Source organism: Xenopus laevis, chromosome 8S, assembly GCF_017654675.1.
Source record: "Xenopus laevis strain J_2021 chromosome 8S, Xenopus_laevis_v10.1, whole genome shotgun sequence".
Classification (NCBI taxonomy): domain Eukaryota; kingdom Metazoa; phylum Chordata; class Amphibia; order Anura; family Pipidae; genus Xenopus; species Xenopus laevis.
Window position 1 is genome coordinate 15,912,773 of NC_054386.1, and position 20,635 is coordinate 15,933,407.

Here is a 20,635-nt window from a genome sequence, read left to right on the forward strand (position 1 = left end):
CCCATAGGCTAAAACAGCAGTTTGGCAGGTTTTAGATGGCAAATGGTCGAAGTCAAATTTTTAAAGACTTCGGAAGCAGACCTTCGTTTTATGACTTTTTCGCATGCGCAGTTGTTTGGGTTCCGGAATATTACTCCAACTGCACGTGCGCCAAAAACGAAGGTCTGCTTCCAAAGTTTAAAGAAGATGGCTGCCGTGAACTGCAGGGGACAGAATCTGAACCGAGGGGTAAGTAAAAAGTTAGTTGCATTTGCCCGGTTACCACCTAGGCTGGGGGGGAGGGGAGTCTACAAAGGGTAGAGGGGTAGGGATTTTTATGTTACGGGTTTGTTTCTCCTTTACGTTATGTTTTAAGTTAAAACATTATGTTATGTTTTAAGTTAAGTTCCCCTCTAAGCAATCTGGTAACTAGGGTCCAAATTACCCTAGCAACCATGAGCTGATTTGATTAAGAGACTGGAATATGAATAGGAGAGGCCTGAATAGAAAGATTAGTATTAAAAGTAGCAATACAATTACATTTGTAGCCTTACAGAGCATTTGTTTTTTAGATGGGGTCAGCGACGCCCATTTGAAAGCTGCAAAGAGAAGAAAAATACGACTATAAAACTACAAAAAATAAATAATTTAAACCAGTTGAAAAGTTGCTTAGAATTGGCCATTCTATAACATACTAAGGGGCATATTTATCAAGGGTCGAATTTCGAATTGAAAAAACTTCGAAATTCGAATGCAAAAAGACCAACCGAAATTAAGTTGTTTTTTTTTTGGTCAAATAGGTCCATTTTTGATCGACTAGGTCCGTATTCACCCAAATTCGAATCGTACCAATTGAAGGAATAGCGCATTCAATCGAATTAGATTTGAAGTCCACCAATTGACTCCAAACATGTTCTAGGAGGTCCCCCATAGGCTAAAACAGCAATTTGGTGGGTTTTAGATGGTGTATCGTCGAAGTCGAATTTTTAAACAGACGGTACATAATAGACTTCGATATTCAAAATTTTTTTTTTTTTTTTTACTAATTCAAATCTAATTTGTACTATTCCCTAGTCGAAGTACACAGAAAATAGCTCGAAATTCGAATTTTTTCATTTGAAAATTCACCCCGACCTTTGATAAATCTGCCCCTAAAAGTTACCTTAAAGGTGAACTACCCCTTTAAAACAATAGCTAAAACATAAACTAAATGTCATAAATGGAGATGCCTTCTAATAAGTGGAATTTTAGCCACACCCTTTGCTTACCTGGGTATTAACTAAGCACACAGCGTGTCACTTTAATGTGAGTGAATGCTTATTTCTATAGCAGGGAGTGGCTCAGAGGAGAAGCCATTGAAAATAACCGCTAAAGTTGGCACCCTCAAAAGAAAGCAGCAAATGAGACAATTTCTGGAACAAATTCCAAAGGATGACCATGATGACATTTTCACTGCTACACCATTCCAGAGCAAGAGAGTGAAGGTAAGAGAAAAACTGCTAAATTGCTCATCGGTAATTCCTTATAATATGTTTTAAGAACACCAGAACGTCTTTAGGATAAGGGAACACCTGGAGATTCGGGGAGATTTAGTCGCCAGAAGTTTGCTCGTGAGGAAAATTCAGGCGACTTCGGAAGCAGGTGGAAGATACGGGGAAGCAGTTTGGGTAATTTAGTCGCCCGGTGAGGATTAGTCACCGGTTGGCTAAATCTCCCCGAACCTCCAGGTTTGCCCTTACCCTTATTAGACCGGCTTTAGAAGATAGAATGATGGGTACATTCAAATAAACATTACAATTTGTCATGAGCCAGGTTTTTCCGCGAAAAAGGCACCCATAGACTCCAGTGGGTGAAAAAAAATTATTGCGAGTCAACAAAAAATTGTCACCCACAGATTTCAATGCATTTGGTGAATTTGTAGCCGTTTGGCAACTTTTCGGCGAATCGAAAAATTGCAATCATGCTACTTTCTTTATTTTAGGCAGGTTTGTTTTGGATGCCTTGGCCTAAAATATTAAACAAAGTATTTGTAAAACTTAACATGGAAATCAAAATTCAAATGTTTATCACCTAAAAGCTGCTAAATTCCCATAAAAAACCCATGGGAATTAATCTACGGCATGTTTAGAGGCTCATTTATCAAAGGCCAAATTTCGAATTCACGTGATTTTTTTTTTTTAATTCGAATATACTCACAATTCGACTGGGAGGTTATTTCAGAAACAATTTGAATGTCTAATATTCAATCGAATGCTTCCGACCCAAAAATTCGAATCTTATTTAATTCATATTCGATTCGTACTAATGGAGTTTTGGAGTTTTTCTCCCGAAAAAAAAAAACTCCAGTGACAGGAAGGCTATTAACATCTCCAAATGGCTCAACGGAGCTCTGCCATTGACTTGTACATAAACTCGGCAGGTTTTACGTGGCGATATTCCAATTAGGACTGTTTCCACGGATGAGGGTTGATAAATTTCACATTCAAATTTACATTCGAATAAGGGGATTAAAATTCGAATGTTTGAATTTTGAAAAACGAAAATTTTAATTTAGTTTTCAACCCTTGATAAAACTGCCCTTTAGTGTTTTTTCACATTTTTTGACCCATTGAAATTGATATAAAATTCTTTTTCACAATTTAATTAAATCAATTTTTTGTACTTTAATAAACTAGTCAACATTTGAATTAAAAAAAAAAAAAACAAAAGTTTGTGAAGTGGAAAAAACCTCTGACACAAATCGAAATTTTGATATAGTCCCATTAGTCATTTACATTGTTAATGCGAAGGTCAGCAAAGTGTGTAGGTGCTCTGTGCTTCAAAGTGGTCTTGTTAATTGTTCTGAAATGTGTGTTTCTAGCACTGTTGCTAAGGTAGAACATTTTCCAAGGGCAAATCAATAAAAGAACACTATATGCTGGCTCACAACACTTTGCGTTGCTCTTGTAACCTGCAGCTGTTGCAAGACTGTGATTGGCTGAAATATCTAAACCTACTTTTCAGCCTATCAGAGCTTTGTAGTAGAGTCCTGCGCGGGTCCATTTTTTGGAACCCATACCTGCAATCCGCAACCCACATTCTTACCCGCTTGAACACCCGAGCCGACCTGCAAGTACCTTATCCGCAACCCAGACCCGCGACCTGTTGACCATCAAGAATTAGGAAGTGCTGTCATTGTAACCGGAAGTGACATCATCGGAAGTAGACGTGATCAGAAAAAAGGAGTAAAAATCGCTACTGAGAAGGCCCAACCCGCAGAACCGCCGACCCGCGTCTATACTCGCACCCGGAAATTCGTACCGCAGGTTTTTGCGGATACCCGACCTGCTGCAGGACTCTACTTTGTAGATCCCCAGCCTGCAGTTTAGGGCAGAGGCTCAGTATAGAGAAGGGAATCAGCAACCATCACACGCGCTCAGATTCGGGGAGATTAGTCACCCAGCGACAGATCTCCTCTTCTTTGGGGCGACTAATCTCCCCGAACTGCCTCCCTCCGGCTAGAATCTAAATCGCCGTCAGGATGGCAATTTATGAGCTTCGTTTTCTGAAGTTGCCCGAAGTTGCCTCACGAGGAAACTTTAGGGGACGTCTGAAAACGAAGCGCTCCAAGCTAGAATTGAAATCGCCGACTGGAGCCAGTTCTGGGAGATTAGTCTCCACGAACAAGAGGCGACTAAACTCTCCCAAATCTGAGCGTAAGTCTCTGCCCTAAAGGGTTTTTTTAGCCTGTTTGACTTATATATAATAGACAGCTTAAACCAATATTCTAGATACATACCGCGTTATTTTGTGTAATTGCAAAATAGCAATTCTTCTTCTTTTTGGATCTCAGTATTACTAATGTACTAATTACAGCGCAACCCTTTTGAATAAAAAATAACAAAAGCGGTATAAAGGTGATACTTATTGGCTAACTAATATAATCATAGCAAGCTTTCAGAACATTTTAGTTCCTTTTTCAAGCTGATTACGTAACGATATAAACACGTGTTACTGTCAACAATCCGCTTCCAACTATTTAACCCTTTAAGTGCCAGCAGAATTTCCCATTTTGGTTACGCGAAATGCCAGCCGTTTTTAAGCATTTTGTACTTGTTCAGTTTAACAAGGTTTTATTGTAGAAAAACCTCCATGAAACTAGGAAAATTATATATTGTTTTTTTCGTTTTAAAATGGGCTTTGACGTGCAAGCGGAATTTTGCTACTTTTCTGGGGATTTAATGTGAATTTTGGGTGAAATATGTAAAAAAAAAATAAAATTGTTAAAAAATTATGTATATCTTGAGTTTTTTTTCCACAGAAAAGTTAATTTTACATGAATTTTTTTTGTGTTTGTAAAAGCCCTAATCCTGCCAAGTCCAACGATACCCAATATGTATCAGTAACCCACTTTTTTTGTCCAGGAGTAACCCCCAAACTAAAACAGCATTTTGTAGAATTTTACACCAGAACAAATTGGATAAGCACACGTGACAGTTGATGCAGCATAACTTATATGTAAATCTAAATTATCCCTTCAAGTTTGGTATTTTTAGAAACTACAGACCTTCAGGTTTCTAGGGGTGCTGTAGTTTTTACTCAAAATTCAAATACATTTTACCAGTGCGTTGTGATATTTAGAGCTTTTTTGTTGAATTTTTAGTTTTTTTCTAAAATGCTAACTTAGACGCAGGAATAAATGTAAATCTGACAAAATAACACCGTTATAAATGCTATAATTACAGACAATTTGAAAGACAAACTTCTCCTGAACAAAATGATACCCCATATGTATGGATACACATAGAGACGCAGCCACCAAACACCCCAAAACAGGAGCAACGCATAAGGGCAATTGCAGTTGAAAATCTGGGGGCTGCGCTCTATGTGTACTACTTGCAGTTTTTCAGTCTAAACACCCCCCAAACTGTGAAATAACCCCCACAAACCTTATATGTCCGAAAAGTACACTTCTTCAGCTATTCAAAGATGCCATTCTTGCTTTTCTACACGGAGAATTGTGGCCGCAGTCATTCTTAGAAGTCTGCAATTTGGTCTAAAACAAAGGAAAAAAGAGTTCCAAAGTTAGATTTCTCCCAAAGTTTCCATGGCAACTAACAAAAACCTGCTCAACAACAATCTGCAAGTTCCCCTGAATAGGACAATACCCCATATGTATGGATACACATAGAGACGCAGCCACCAAACACCCCAAAACAGGAGCAACGCATAAGGCCAATTGCAGTTGAAAATCTGGGGGCTGCGCTCTATGTGTCCTACTTGCAGTTTTTCAGTCTAAACACCCCCCAAACTGTGAAATAACCCCCACAAACCTCATATGCCCGAAAAGTACACTTCTTCAGGTATTCAAAGATGCCATTCTTGCTTTTCTACACGGAGAATTGTGGCCGCAGTCATTCTTAGAAGTCAGCAATTTGGTCTGAAATAAAGGAAAAAAGAGTTCCAAAGTTAGATTTCTCCCAAAGTTTCCATGGCAACTAACAAAAACCTGCTCAACAACAATCTGCAAGTTCCCCTGAATAGAACAATACCTCATATGTATGGATACACATAGAGACGCAGCCACCAAACACCCCAAAACAGGAGCAACGCATAAGGCCAATTGCAGTTGAAAATCTGGGGGCTGCGCTCTATGTGTACTACTTGCAGTTTTTCAGTCTAAACACCCCCCAAACTGTGAAATAACCCCCACAAACCTTATATGTCCGAAAAGTACACTTCTTCAGCTATTCAAAGATGCCATTCTTGCTTTTCTACACGGAGAATTGTGGCCGCAGTCATTCTTAGAAGTCAGCAATTTGGTCTAAAAAAAAGGAAAAGAGAGTTCCAAAGTTAGATTTCTCCCAAAGTTTCCATGGCAACTAACAAAAACCTGCTCAACAACAATCTGCAAGTTCCCCTGAATAGAACAATACCCCATATGTATGGATACACATAGAGACGCAGCCACCAAACACCCCAAAACAGGAGCAACGCATAAGGGCAATTGCAGTTGAAAATCTGGGGGCTGCGCTCTATGTGTACTACTTGCAGTTTTTCATTCTAAACACCCCCAAACTGTGAAATAACCCCCACAAACCTTATATGTCCGAAAAGTACACTTCTTCAGCTATTCAAAGATGCCATTCTTGCTTTTCTACACGGAGAATTGTGGCCGCAGTCATTCTTAGAAGTCAGCAATTTGGTCTAAAAAAAAGGAAAAGAGAGTTCCAAAGTTAGATTTCTCCCAAAGTTTCCATGGCAACTAACAAAAACCTGCTCAACAACAATCTGCAAGTTCCCCTGAATAGAACAATACCCCATATGTATGGATACACATAGAGACGCAGCCACCAAACACCCCAAAACAGGAGCAACGCATAAGGGCAATTGCAGTTGAAAATCTGGGGGCTGCGCTCTATGTGTACTACTTGCAGTTTTTCAGTCTAAACACCCCCCAAACTGTGAAATAACCCCCACAAACCTTATATGTCCGAAAAGTACACTTCTTCAGCTATTCAAAGATGCCATTCTTGCTTTTCTACACGGAGAATTGTGGCCGCAGTCATTCTTAGAAGTCAGCAATTTGGTCTAAAAAAAAGGAAAAGAGAGTTCCAAAGTTCGATTTCTCCCAAAGTTTCCATGGCAACTAACAAAAACCTGCTCAACAACAATCTGCAAGTTCCCCTGAATAGAACAATACCCCATATGTATGGATACACATAGAGACGCAGCCACCAAACACCCCAAAACAGGAGCAACGCATAAGGGCAATTGCAGTTGAAAATCTGGGGGCTGCGCTCTATGTGTACTACTTGCAGTTTTTCAGTCTAAACACCCCCCAAACTGTGAAATAACCCCCACAAACCTTATATGTCCGAAAAGTACACTTCTTCAGCTATTCAAAGATGCCATTCTTGCTTTTCTACACGGAGAATTGTGGCCGCAGTCATTCTTAGAAGTCAGCAATTTGGTCTAAAAAAAAGGAAAAGAGAGTTCCAAAGTTAGATTTCTCCCAAAGTTTCCATGGCAACTAACAAAAACCTGCTCAACAACAATCTGCAAGTTCCCCTGAATAGAACAATACCCCATATGTATGGATACACATAGAGACGCAGCCACCAAACACCCCAAAACAGGAGCAACGCATAAGGGCAATTGCAGTTGAAAATCTGGGGGCTGCGCTCTATGTGTACTACTTGCAGTTTTTCAGTCTAAACACCCCCCAAACTGTGAAATAACCCCCACAAACCTTATATGCCCGAAAAGTACACTTCTTCAGCTATTCAAAGATGCCATTCTTGCTTTTCTACACGGAGAATTGTGGCCGCAGTCATTCTTAGAAGTCTGCAATTTGGTCTAAAACAAAGGAAAAAAGAGTTCCAAAGTTAGATTTCTCCCAAAGTTTCCATGGCAACTAACAAAAACCTGCTCAACAACAATCTGCAAGTTCCCCTGAATAGAACAATACCCCATATGTATGGATACACATAGAGACGCAGACACCAAACACCCCAAAACAGGAGCAACGCATAAGGGCAATTGCAGTTGAAAATCTGGGGGCTGCGCTCTATGTGTACTACTTGCAGTTTTTCAGTCTAAACACCCCCCAAACTGTGAAATAACCCCCACAAACCTTATATGCCCGAAAAGTACACTTCTTCAGCTATTCAAAGATGCCATTCTTGCTTTTCTACACGGAGAATTGTGGCCGCAGTCATTCTTAGAAGTCAGCGATTTGGTCTAAAACAAAGGAAAAAAGAGTTCCAAAGTTAGATTTCTCCCAAAGTTTCCATGGCAACTAACAAAAACCTGCTCAACAACAATCTGCAAGTTCCCCTGAATAGAACAACACCCCATATGTATGGATACACATAGAGACGCAGCCACCAAACACCCCAAAACAGGAGCAACGCATAAGGGCAATTGCAGTTGAAAATCTGGGGGCTGCGCTCTATGTGTACTACTTGCAGTTTTTCAGTCTAAACACCCCCCAAACTGTGAAATAACCCCCACAAACCTTATATATCCGAAAAGTACCCTTCTTCAGCTATTCAAAGATGCCATTCTTGCTTTTCTACACGGAGAATTGTGGCCGCAGTCATTCTTAGAAGTCAGCGATTTGGTCTGAAATAAAGGAAAAAAGAGTTCCAAAGTTAGATTTCTCCCAAAGTTTCCATGGCAACTAACAAAAACCTGCTCAACAACAATCTGCAAGTTCCCCTGAATAGAACAATACCCCATATGTATGGATACACATAGAGACACAGCCCCCAAACACCCCAAAACAGGCACAATGCGTAATATTGGGGCTGCAAATTTATGTACAGTTCTCAAGTTTTTTCATCATAAACTGCCCCTTACCTGTAAAATAACCCCCATAAACCATATATATCCGAAAAGTACACTTCTTCAGCTATTCAAAGATGCCATTCTCGCTTTTCTACACAGAGAATTGTGGCTGCAATCATTCATAGAAGTCAGCAATTTGGTCTGAAATAAAGGAAAAAAGATATAAAAAGTTATATTTTTCTCTAAGTTTCCATGGCAACTGAGAAAAACCTGCTCAATAACAATCTGCACGTTCCCCTGAATAAAATGATACCCCATATGTATAAATAGACATAGATACGCAGCCACCAAACACCCCAAAACAGGCACAATGTCTAATATTGGTTCTGTGAATTTATGTGCAAGTATCCATATTTCATCCTAAACTGTCCCTTACCAATGAAATAACCCCCAAAAACTATAGATTTCTTGAAAATAAACACCTTCAACTATTCAGAGATGCCATTCTTGCTTTACTATGTGGAGAATTGTGGTTGCATTCCATTGTAAAACTCTGTGCTTTGGTCTGAAATAAAGGAAAATACAATGTACAAAGTTAGATTTATCCCCAAGAATTCTCCTAGAGAATTTTGGGGCTACTCTGTGGATCTGTATATGGTTGCTACTACCCCATATTAACCCCAAAACATATTTCACTCACCATTTTGGATTCAGTGGAGCGTCTTTGAGTTTCATCTGTCCTGTGGTGTTACAATACCAATTTGTTTGCTTCTTCCTACACTATTTCAGCAATGACAAAATCTGTACCACATTTGCAGATATATTTACCAACAAAATCCATAGTAAATTTGGCCCATAAATTATGCAAGTGTCCTAAGAAGTTTAGGAATTTAGGTGGCAACAATAAGGATTGGGGCATTAGCAGCGGAGATAAAATTATGCCCAGCAGCAGAAGTTTGTAGAAAGCTGGTGCCCCACTGGTAACAGGTATGGCAAAGTGCTATTAGGGCTGGGACACACTGGGCGATTTAGTCGCCTGGCGACTAATCGCCCGCGACTTTTCTCCCCGAATGCCTCCCTTCGCTATGCGCCTGTCTAAAATGAAAAATCGCCTGCGCTAATCACACGCGGCGATTCATTTTCCGAAGTCGCCCGAAGTTGCCTCAGGAAACTTCGGGCGACTTCGGAAAACGAATCGCCACGTGTGATTAGCGCAGGCGATTTTTCATTTTAGCCAGGCGCAGAGCGAGGGGAGGCATTCGGGGAGAAAAGTCGCAGAGATTAGTCGCCAGGCGACTAAATCTCCCCAAATCTCCCAGTGTGTCCCAGCCCTTAGTATTCAGAGAGCACTGCAACTTAGTCTAACCTAAACACTGCTTATATATTCACTTTGTGCTATAAGTACAAAAAAAATGGATTATTCCAACCACAACTTATCAGGAAAAATATGCTGAATGCATACACTAAGAACAAATCTAAACGATAGACCATAGTGTTTCGGTCACCCTGTGCTCAAAAACCTTTGCTATTCAAGAAAACTGAAGACATACTACCCACAAATCCAGAGATGCCTAAATCTACAAAAACAAATGCAAATGTTGCCCAGAAATACAGACAAAACTATAGATAACTGCGCTGATAGATGAGCTTTTGAGGTGCCAGTAAAAAAAAAGACTTGTGGCATCAGCATTAGAGATGCACATCATCCCACGTATTCATCACGCACCACAAGTTCTATCGTGCGCCCTCTCGACCAACCAGCACCTCAGTTCGCTATGGCACCAGCGCAATACAAATGCTATCCATAACACTACAACTGGCCTAAAGCACCGTAGCTCAACACAAAAGCTGAATGCATATACTAATAACAAACCTATATACACACACAACTGTTTTTACTGCTACACAGCACAAAAAAATTGCACACCCTGTGCCAAATCCTACACCATAAATCAAAGATCATTACTATACAGAAAAAAAACTGCCAACTTTTATTTTGTCAAACTTTTTTTTTCATTACCAATATCTATAACCTATTTATAAATGAAGAAGGGACCTGCCAAAATGATCTCAATTGGGGGCTTGAATCTAAAAAACCACTGCACAAAAAACGCTTCACTTTGACAGCACAAAAAAAGCTTCACTTTGACAGCACACCTAACCAATTACTGCTAGTGTGTGCACAAAAACCTAGAGCGTGAAATGTTAGATCTCAATGGGGGGCTTGAATCTGAAAAAACACTGCACAAAACACAAAAAAAAAACAGTGCATGAATCTGAAAAACCACTGCACAAAACACAAAAAAAAAGTGCATGAATCTGAAAAACCACTGCACAACACAAAAAAAAAGTGCATGAATCTGAAAAACCACTGCACAAAACACAAAAAAAAGTGCATGAATCTGAAAAACCACTGCACAAAACACAAAAAAAGTGCATGAATCTGAAAAACCACTGCACAAAACACAAAAAAAAAGTGCATGAATCTGAAAAACCACTGCACAAAACACAAAAAAAAAGTGCATGAATCTGAAAAACCACTGCACAAAACACAAAAAAAAAAGTGCATCACTTTGCCAGCACACCTAACCACCTAAACAGAGAATGCCAAGCTTACTATACAGATTTACTAAATCCTTTTACCACCAACAAACCCAGAGAGCCCTAACCTACCAACACAACACAGAATTCAAGCCCTCTCGTAGTGTACCACAGTGTGGTACACCTCAAAACAGGGTTCGAAACACAAAGCAGGCTTGCTAGGACACTTGGGACAAAAATACCGCACATCTTTTCTAACACCCCTGGAACGACAAACCTTACAAGCTCTCTGGGCATATCTTTTATTAGGTGTTGGTGGAATTTGGGCAATGAAATGCTTACCCACCATTCGGGCAACATTGTCATTGCCAGGCACATCTGGAACCTCCTGTACATCTCCAAACAAAAGGGCAGGGAGCAGTTGCAGCAGAAAATTGTAATAAGACAATTTGGGGCCTGGTACTGCCGCCTTGTAAACGACATAAGAATTATAGAGGGCCATTTGAATCATGTAAATTGCTGCTTTTTTGTACCAGGCCCTGGTTTTTCTGGTGGCGTCATAGTAAGTTTGAATTTGGTCTGTTTTATCGACGCCACCCATATGCTTACTATAATCTTTACAACAGAGTGGCTTTGATTTTGCGGGCCTGCCACGTCTGTGTTGGACAACTACACTCTCATTGTGGATAGTAGTAAGCATAAAAACATTTTTTGTGTCTGCAAATTTTAGGGCCAGGAGCTCATCGGTTCTTAGAGCATGTACTTCTCCACGTTTCAATTTCTTGTCCACCAGTTCCTTAGGCAGTCCTTTGCGGTTTTGCCTAACGGTGCCACAGGCAAGGGTGTCCAAGCAATAAAGGGTCCTAAATAAGAGGATGCTCGTGTAAAAGTTATCCACGTATAAGTGGTAACCTCGGCCCAACAGTGGAGTTATGAGCTCCCAGACAATTTTACCACTGGCAGTCAAATCAAGGGGACAACCGGGGGGGTCCAAATTAGAGTCCTTTCCTTCATAGAACATGAAAAAACTAGTATAGCCCGTGCTGCTTTCGCAGAGTTTGTAAAATTTCATCCCATAGCGAGCCCGCTTACTAGGGATGTATTGGCGAAATCTAAGGCGCCCTTTGAAGAGCAAAAGGGACTCGTCCACACAAATATTTTGGGAGGGGGTGTAGACCTCTGCGAAGCGCTGAGACAGGCTATCTATAAGGGGCCTCAATTTGTAAAGCCTGTCGTGACCGGGCTCATTAGGGGGAACAGCCGCTGCGTTGTCGTTAAAGTGAAGAAACCGCAGTAAAATTTGGTAACGGTTTCTTGGCATAACGGCTGAAAAAAGAGGGATGGAAAGGACTGTAGTGGTATCCCAGTATGAGGCTAAGGTGTTACGTTCTACGAGTCCCATTGCCAATGTGAGTGCCAGGAATCTTTTGATTTCACCGACATTAGTGGGATACCACGCATGGGCTCTTGAATACCCTGGTAAAGGGTGGCTGGCAAGATACTGCTCAGCGTATAAATTTGTAAAATGGACCATGTCCTGTAGGATGGCCTCTGTAATAAATTGATTGAAGAAATCTAGGATTTGAAAGTTAGTGGTGTCCACCTTGACGCCCGCGACTGCAGTGAATGGGGGAATTTCTGGGGCATAATTACAGGGAGGCCCCCACACAGGCGCTCCAACTGCTGCATCACCACTACCCTCACCCTCTTCAACCTCCATGGGAGCATCTGGCACACTGCCACCAGCCTCTGACTCGTCAGCAGTAAGTGTGCCGCCACTACTAGCCTCTGCGCTAATAGTGCTGCTATCACCTACCTCTGATTCCTCAGTAGAGGCATCAGATGGGACATACTCAGAATCTGAATCGCTGAATTCCTCTGAGCTGGAGTCCATGCAAAACCTAGCCGCTTCCTCAGCGGTATAAAACCGTTTGGCCATTGTGCCAGAAATATACAGACAATTGCAAAACTATGAATCAATAGGCAGTCAAACAAATGAGAAAGCAAGACAGCTCCTACTTGAAATATGAGAATAATAAAAAGCCAGCAAAATATGACCAAGCACTGCTAATACAAACAAACAGAACAAAAAAAAAAAAACACAAGCTAGCAAGATGACCAAAAGTTAACCCCTCCCAATATAAACAACCAGAACAAAAAAAAAAAACCAAGCCAGCAAGATGACCAAGAATTAACCCCTGCTAATATAAACAACCAGAATAAAAAAAAAACCAAGCCAGCAAGATGACCAAGAATTAACCCCTGCTAATATAAACAACCAGAATAAAAAAAAAAAACCAAGCCAGCAAGATGACCAAGAATTAACCCCTGCTAATATAAACCACCAGAACAAAACAAAAAAACACAAGCCAGCAAATTTCTGGGACAATCAGCTGAATGAAGCAGAATAAGACCACTAAAACTAAGTCACAGCAAAGGGAACGTTTTTTAGGGGCACTAAACAAGCAATAAAGAACAGTGCAAAGAAAACTCTTGAATACAATCACTAAAATGCAATAACACTACCCAAAGCAATAAAACAACAACTGAAATCAGTGGTCAAGGGTCCTAGATGCACTAGTGTCCCTGCAAAGAAAACCTTTTTTGGGGAGCTAAGCAAGTAGTAAAAAATGCAAGGGAAAAACTGAATATAATCAACAAGATGCAGCAAAATTACTGTTATTGGAGTGAAACTGGTGGTCAGAACTATAGATCCACCAGCGTCACTGCAAAGGGAAACTTTTCTAGGGAACTAAATCAGCAGTAAAGGACAATGCAAAGAATAAACTAAAAAAATCACCAAAAGCAATGAAAATTACTGTTATTGGAGTGAAATCAGTGGTCTGGACTATAGATCCACCAGCGTCACTGCAAAGGGAAACTTTTCTAGGGAACTAAATCAGCAGTAAAGGACAATGCAAAGGGGAAACCAGCAGTAAAGACCAATGCAAAGAATAAACTAAAAAAATCACCAAAAGCAATGAAAATGAACAGTTATTGGAGTGAAATCAGTGGTCTGGACTATAGATCCACCAGCGTCACTGCAAAGGGAAACTTTTCTAGGGAACTAAATCAGCAGTAAAGGACAATGCAAAGGGGAAACCAGCAGTAAAGAACAATGCAAAGAATAAACTAATAAAATCACCAAAAGCAATAAAAATTAAGTTTTTGGGGTGAAATCGGTAGTCTGAACTATAGATCCACCAGTATTACGGCAAAGGGAAACCAGTAGTAAAGAACAATGCAAAGGGGAACTAAACCAGCAGTAAAGAACAATGCAAAGGGGAAATAAACCAATAAGAGCAATAAAAAACACAAACCAATGATAAAATGGCAAAAAACAGTAAAAAGCAATCAAATAATTGTAATACAAGATCAGAAATAAAGTTTGAACAACAAATAAAGAAAAACTACTAAAGAAAGCAAAGAAAAAAAAGTAAAGAAAAAAAGTATAGAGAAAAAAGTAAGAGTAAGTGTGAGTGTGAGTGTGAGTGTGAGTGTGTGCTTGGCAAAGTTGCCTGTAAGTGTGTTTTAGTGCAAAAGTGTACTAAGGCCAAAGAGAGAAGAAAAAAAAAAAAAAAAGAAAAAAAATTTTTTTTAGACAGTTATAAACAGAAATAAACAGAAATAAAGGGTGTAGAGAGGTGTAGTTGAGCTCACTCAGTCGAATCCAGGCAATCAAAGCGACCAACTCGGCAGGAAACCAGCAGAATGGCAGCAGGGGGGCTCCAACTGTAGCAGATGCGCAGCAGGAGTGGAAGGGGCGGCGCTTTCCGGGTGTAATTTATGGGGGGAGCAGTGGAGACGTCATCACTGTGCTCCTTGCGTCTCCACTGCTCCTATTGGCTGCCCAAAACCGATCGCTTACCGGATCGGTAAGTATAACCTTATTTGCTCGTTGCCTAGGGGGTTCTGAACGGAACAGAAGCGGTGCGCAGCTTTTAAATGCGCACCGCTTTCTGCAGGGAGGGAAATGCTGCAGAACGTAGAATCTACGTTCTGTGGCATTTCAAGTACCTTTGCCACAGAACGTAGATTCTACGATCTGTGGCATTTAAAAGGTTAAAGAGGTTGTTCACCTTTAAGTTAACTTTTAGTATGTTATAGAATAGCCAATTCTAAGCAACTTTTCAACTGGTCTTCATTATTTATTTCTTATAGTTTTTTTTAATTATTTGCCATTTTATTCTGACTCTTTCCAGCTTTCAAATGGGGGTCACTGACCCCATCTAAAAACAAATGCTCTGTAAGGCTACAAATGTATTGTTATTGCTATTTTTTATTACTCCTCTTTCTATTTAGACCCTCTCCTATTCATATGCTAGTCTCTTATTCAAATCAATGCATGGTTGCTAGGGGAATTTAAAGGAGAAGGAATAGCTTTTAACACTTGGAGGTGCTAAAAGTTAGGCACCCCCAAGTGACTACTTTTACTTGCCTGACACCCCAGGCCGGCGCTCCTATCAGCAGGAAAACTGCACCGGGCCGGGGTTCTTCTAGCGACCACCATGGAGAGATCCTCTTCCTGCTTCTTCAGGTCTTCTTGCAGTTGCGCAAGCGCAGTAGAGCAGAAAGCTGGACTTTAACAAAAAAAAGGCTATATCGCTTTACTGCGCATGCGTCTGCCCTGGGAAATTTGAAAACCGATGAAGCAGGAAGAGAATCTCTCTGTGGTGCTCGCTAGAAAAACCCCAGGCCGGTGTGGTTTTCTGCTGATCGGAGTACCGGCCCGGGGTGTTGAATAAGTAAAAATAGTCACTATGGGGTGCCTAACTTTTGGCACCCCAATTGTAAAATCCTATTCCTTCTCCTTTAAACAGTAACCGGATTGCTGAAATTGCAACCTGGAGAGCTGCTGAATAAAAAGCAAAATAACTAAAAAAAAAACACAATAAAAAATGAAAACCAATAGCAAATTGTCTCAGAATATCATTCTCTACATCATACTAAAATTTAACTCAAAGGTGAACAACCCCTTTAATAAAGCATCACTACTAAAATGACAGGGCTGCAGGTGCTTCCAAACAAACACTTCTTTGTAATAGAACATACTCCGTAGGGTCAGAGCACAAACTCAGATTCGGGGAGATTAGTCGCCCGGGACAAATCTCCTCTTCTTCTGGCGACTAATCTCCCTGAACTGCCTCCCGTTGACTAGAATGTAAATCAGCGGCAGGATGGCACTCGGAGCGCATCATTTTCCGAGGTTGTTTTCCGAGGTCGTTTGCCTCACGAGGAAACTTCGGGCGACTTCGGAAAATGAAGAGCTCCGAGTGCCATCCTGATTCTAGTGGGAGGCAGTTGGGGAGATTAGTCGCCCATAAGAAGAGGAGATTTGTCGTTGGGTGACTAATCTCCCCGAATCTGAGCGTGTGCCCTGACCCTTACTGTATAACTCGTGATGCCACAGCCTTTATAGCTGATATAGCAGCATGTGATAACCGGAGATTCAGCAACAAGACAAAACCATCTGTTTATCCCAAAGTGTTACGTGAATAAATGACCTATCACTGGCAATAATATATTGTAATGTGTGTACGTTTCACACATGCAGTTGCCGACATTTAAAGCAAGTCACGAGGACGATGTGTTTCAGCTGAGCAACACTGACCCAACAACACCTTCTTCAAGTCTTTTCCCCTGGGCTTACACTCCCCAGTGTGATCACATTAGCCCGGGAATGTTGGGCTCCATACACAGGTAAACTTTATGTTCCATCTACCAAAGGAAATGTCCCCCAAATCACTGGAACATTTCCTCATGTTTTGTGTTCTTTCTACAGCTCAACCAATGACAGATATGTGTACAGAATGCAGAAACACACCAAAGGAGGCGCATTATCACAATGGGGAAAATTAAATAAAAGACCTGTAAGTGTTTACAATTTTCCCTTAGGTTCCAAAATTCTATTTTTGGGTGAGGTGATAAATATTCAGCATTAGGCCACACACTCTGGGGCACATTTACTCAGGGTCGAATATCGAGGGTTAATTAACCCTCGATATTTGACCCTCAAAGTAAAACCTTTCGACTTCGAATATCGAAGTCGAAGGATTTACCGCAAATACTTAGATCGATCAATCGAAGGAAAAATCGTTCGATTGAACGATTCGAAGGATTTTAATCCATCGATCGAAGGATTTTCCTTCGATCAGAAAAGGCTTGGAAAACTTATGGGGAAGGTCTAACATTGTAGCTAGGTAGGTTTAAAGTGGCGAAGTAGGTAGTCAAAGTTTTTTTTAAAGAGACAGTACTTGACTCGAATGGTCGAATAGTTGAACGATTTTTAGTTCCAATCGAAGTCGTAGTCGAAGGTCATAGTAGCCTATTCGATGGTCGAAGTACCCAAAAAAAAACTTCGAAATTCAAAGTTTTTTTACTTCGAATCTTTCACTCGAGCTTAGTAGATGTGCCCCCAAGTCTCTGCATTTTGAGCTGAAATCTGCGGAAGTCTGTTCATGTAGGAGCCGATTCAACACTTACGAATGAGAAAAAGAGAGGAGACTACTGCTCATGGTAGTGGTGAAATCATCCAGCTCAGTGCTGTCCAACTTCTGTGGTACCGAGGGTCAGAATTTTTTCGGCCTACGCGGTGGAGAGCAGATAATGGAAGCCAGTGTTGACCACTCCCCCCTTTTTATTCTACATCCATTTAAACCACACCCGTGTTATCTCAAGAACTTGACCATGTCCACATTACTGGTGGTAACACACCAAAAAAAAAACAAATGGTTGGTGTTCACTCCAATTAGATATAAGATAAACTGCAGCTCACCGACACGGGTTTCTTTACTGGTTGTCCTGTGGGGTATCCTGTGTTGATACCTCAATTGAATTGTTTAAAAGAAGGTTGAAGTGCAGGACAAATCCACAGTAGTAGTCTAAAGCTCCCCATAGACGCGACGATTCTTCTTGCCGAACGACCGATTTTAGGGAAGTCCGACCAATCCTTCGAAATTATCGTGCGGTTAGTGGGATTCGAACGATCGTACATCTTACGATTTTTCGGCCGACATCTGTCAGGAAATCGATCGGCCAGGTCAAAAAATCTTTGTCGGTCCCAGTGCAAACTATCTCCCCTTTGTTTTCCTGGCAAATTGGTCTTTTTAGTTGATGGTAAATTCGTAGGATCGTATGATCGTTCTGAGAAGATCGTGGTCTCACGATCAGGATCTGATCTTTTAAAAATCTCAACATCTATGGCCAGCTTCAAGCTGGCCACAGATGCAAAGATTTGATCGTCTGAATCCTCGAACGATCGGACTTCTCCATCTCCCGACCTGCCACTAACCATTCCGAACAAATAAAGTAGAAAAAGAACAGATCAGCCGATGTTCTGCCCCTGACAGCAATCGTACGAAAGTTATGTCTGACAAGACCTGTCTGATCGACCAAATGACCGATTTCCGCCAGACGAAAGATGTCGGGACTCTCCACACACGGTTTGAAAATCATACGAATCGAAGATTGGATCTTTGCGTTTATGGCCAGCTTTAGACTGCAAATATTCCTTTTATTGGGGAAGTGAATATCAAACCACACTACATGTTTCGGGCTAGGCCCTTAATCAAGTGCGCAGGAACATGTAAAGGTGTGTAAAGTGGAGCTGATCATTGGCTGAGTCTTTGCCATTCTTCTATCCATTCGAATGGTAGTTTTCCATTTTCTTCCATGTATTTCAGGTTTTGGTTGCCATTTTAAAGCATTTTAGATCATTTTAGCTGAGCAGCCAATCATTTTCAGCACTTCTTTATATGCACTTTAACCAGCATGCACAACATTTGCTGCCTTCCTTCCTTAAAGGAGAACCAAACCCTTAATTATAAAAACCCCTACCCTACATAGACCCTCGTCCCTGTTCTCCCCTTTGGTAAATGCCCCTAACTCTTTACTTACCTCTCTTTGTAGATTCATCTGAGCTCATGGGCGCCATCTTCCGGCTCTTTGGTAATCTTCGGGTCTTCTTCCCGAGCTTTGGCAATTTCGGTGCATGCACAGTTGTCAAATACCTGAAGACTCCTCCAACTTACAGCACTTACTTCCTGAAGAAGACCAAAGAGAAAAAGATGGCGCCAATGAGCTCCCCTGCGCTGACTTTGCAAGGAAAGGTAAGAAATGAGTTAGGAGCATTTCCCTGGGGTACCAGCTAGGCTGGGGGAGGAGCAGGGTCTATGTAGGGTAGGGGTGTAGGGGTTTTGATAATTAAGGGTTTGGTTCTCTTTTAAATAAGGCTATTTCACAGAATGAATGATCACTAATTGAATTCCATACTGATATTATTTGGAACAAGCTATTATTATTCTGAACACTGCTATTAATTAGAACAAGCCTCAATAAATGATTCAGTTTCACATGTCCTGACTTTTACATGTCCTGACTGTTGGGTCTGTTGGTTTTCGATGACTCTACTACACCTATTACTAAATTATTTGCCATGTAGAAATATAATTTCTACCAAAAACAGTGATTGATCAGGTTAGTGATGTCCTTTACATTTTTCCATGATCAGGTTGGAGCTTCGTGTGCCCCTCCAATTTCTCAACGGACAGCGGCACTGGGCAGAGGTATGTATGAGTTGTGTTATTTTTGTGTAGCTGTGCATCATTGAGTGCACAGTGTGTGTTACTTTGTGTTTACTCTGTTTTTGTATTGATCATTTGCGTATTTTTGTCCCCATTATATTGAAGGCTGTAAAGATACATCGGACATTGGAAAACTCTTTAAAACTGACGAACCAACTGCATCAGATGATGATGACGATGAAGAAGAGGACTTCTATTTTTCAAACCCTTCTCCATAGACAAAGTAACAACTCACTCCCTAACTTTTCTGTCCAGAACAAACATTTTATTGATGATCCTGCTCATATGCTGCTGATTTCGGTAACTACAAAAAAGGAATTCTTTAGGCAAATGTGATATATTGTACTTATGTAATCATTCTCGGCTGGAATTCATTTAACAGTGTATACTGCTTTAGGTGTAGTTGTTGAATAAATTGTCAGCTATTGAATGAATTTCTGTTCCCAGTATATATATATATATATATAAAATATTAATACATGTTAAATTGTGTATAGTCCTTTGTTCACTCAGTTTTACTTACCCTTCAGCCCCATTTTGTTTTTGTTTATTTATAAATAAAAGTGACTTCTCTATATCATTGGTTAAGGTCATCCCATGATATCATGCAGGTCTGATGGATGTCAGCTCTTAAACAACTACAGATAAATGGCTGGAAATGGTTAGGATTCCAAGCCCAGTGTCTGGGATTTTATTTCTAATGTGCTATTGAAATCAGCCAATGGGGGAAATTCACTAAAGGGCGAAGTGTCTAACGTTAGCGAAAATTCGCCAGCGTGACGTCATTTTGATACTTTGCCGATTTACTAATGGCGTAAATTCGCTAGTGAAGGAGATTGTAGCGGTACTTCGTTCCCTAGCGAATTTTCGCTCTGTCGAAGGGACGTAACTACGCAAATTCACTAAGATTCGGATTTTACTAAACATTAGCTCTTGCGACAGACTTGCCTTTGCCACCTCAGACCAGGTGCAATAGCGTAGACAGAAGTTCCTAAAAAATAGTTCAAAATTTCCCAACTTTTTTTGTTTTTCAGGGTGATAGGCTGCAAAAGATCACCATTTTTTTTAGGGTACCTGGCTTCCCCCCTACATTTCCTAACATATGGCACATAAACTATACACTGGGCTCATGTGTAGGGCATTTTGTAATGTAATATATTTGCTGCAACATATACGTCCATTGAAATTTAACTTCCCGCAGTATGCAAATTAGCCAACACTAGCGCAACTTCGCCATCGATCTGCGCCCTGGACGCAACTTT

At 40.7% G+C, this 20,635-nt stretch overlaps 1 protein-coding gene across 8 annotated transcripts in view; it reads left to right on the plus strand.

Annotated features, from left to right (window-relative positions):
* The window catches only part of mis18bp1b (MIS18 binding protein 1 b), a 42,219-nt gene extending 22,269 nt beyond the window's left edge, over nt 1-19,950 (plus strand). For 3 of the 8 annotated variants that reach the window (XM_018231813.2, XM_018231815.2, XM_018231814.2), the window contains exons 13-16: nt 1,309-1,463; nt 16,346-16,491; nt 19,301-19,355; nt 19,479-19,950. In XM_018231813.2, coding sequence (XP_018087302.1) covers nt 1,309-1,463; nt 16,346-16,491; nt 19,301-19,355; nt 19,479-19,709 — 587 coding nt within the window. In that variant the 3' untranslated portion in view covers nt 19,710-19,950. 8 annotated transcript variants of the gene reach the window in all.
* Nucleotides 19,951-20,635: the final 685 nt, after the last annotated feature.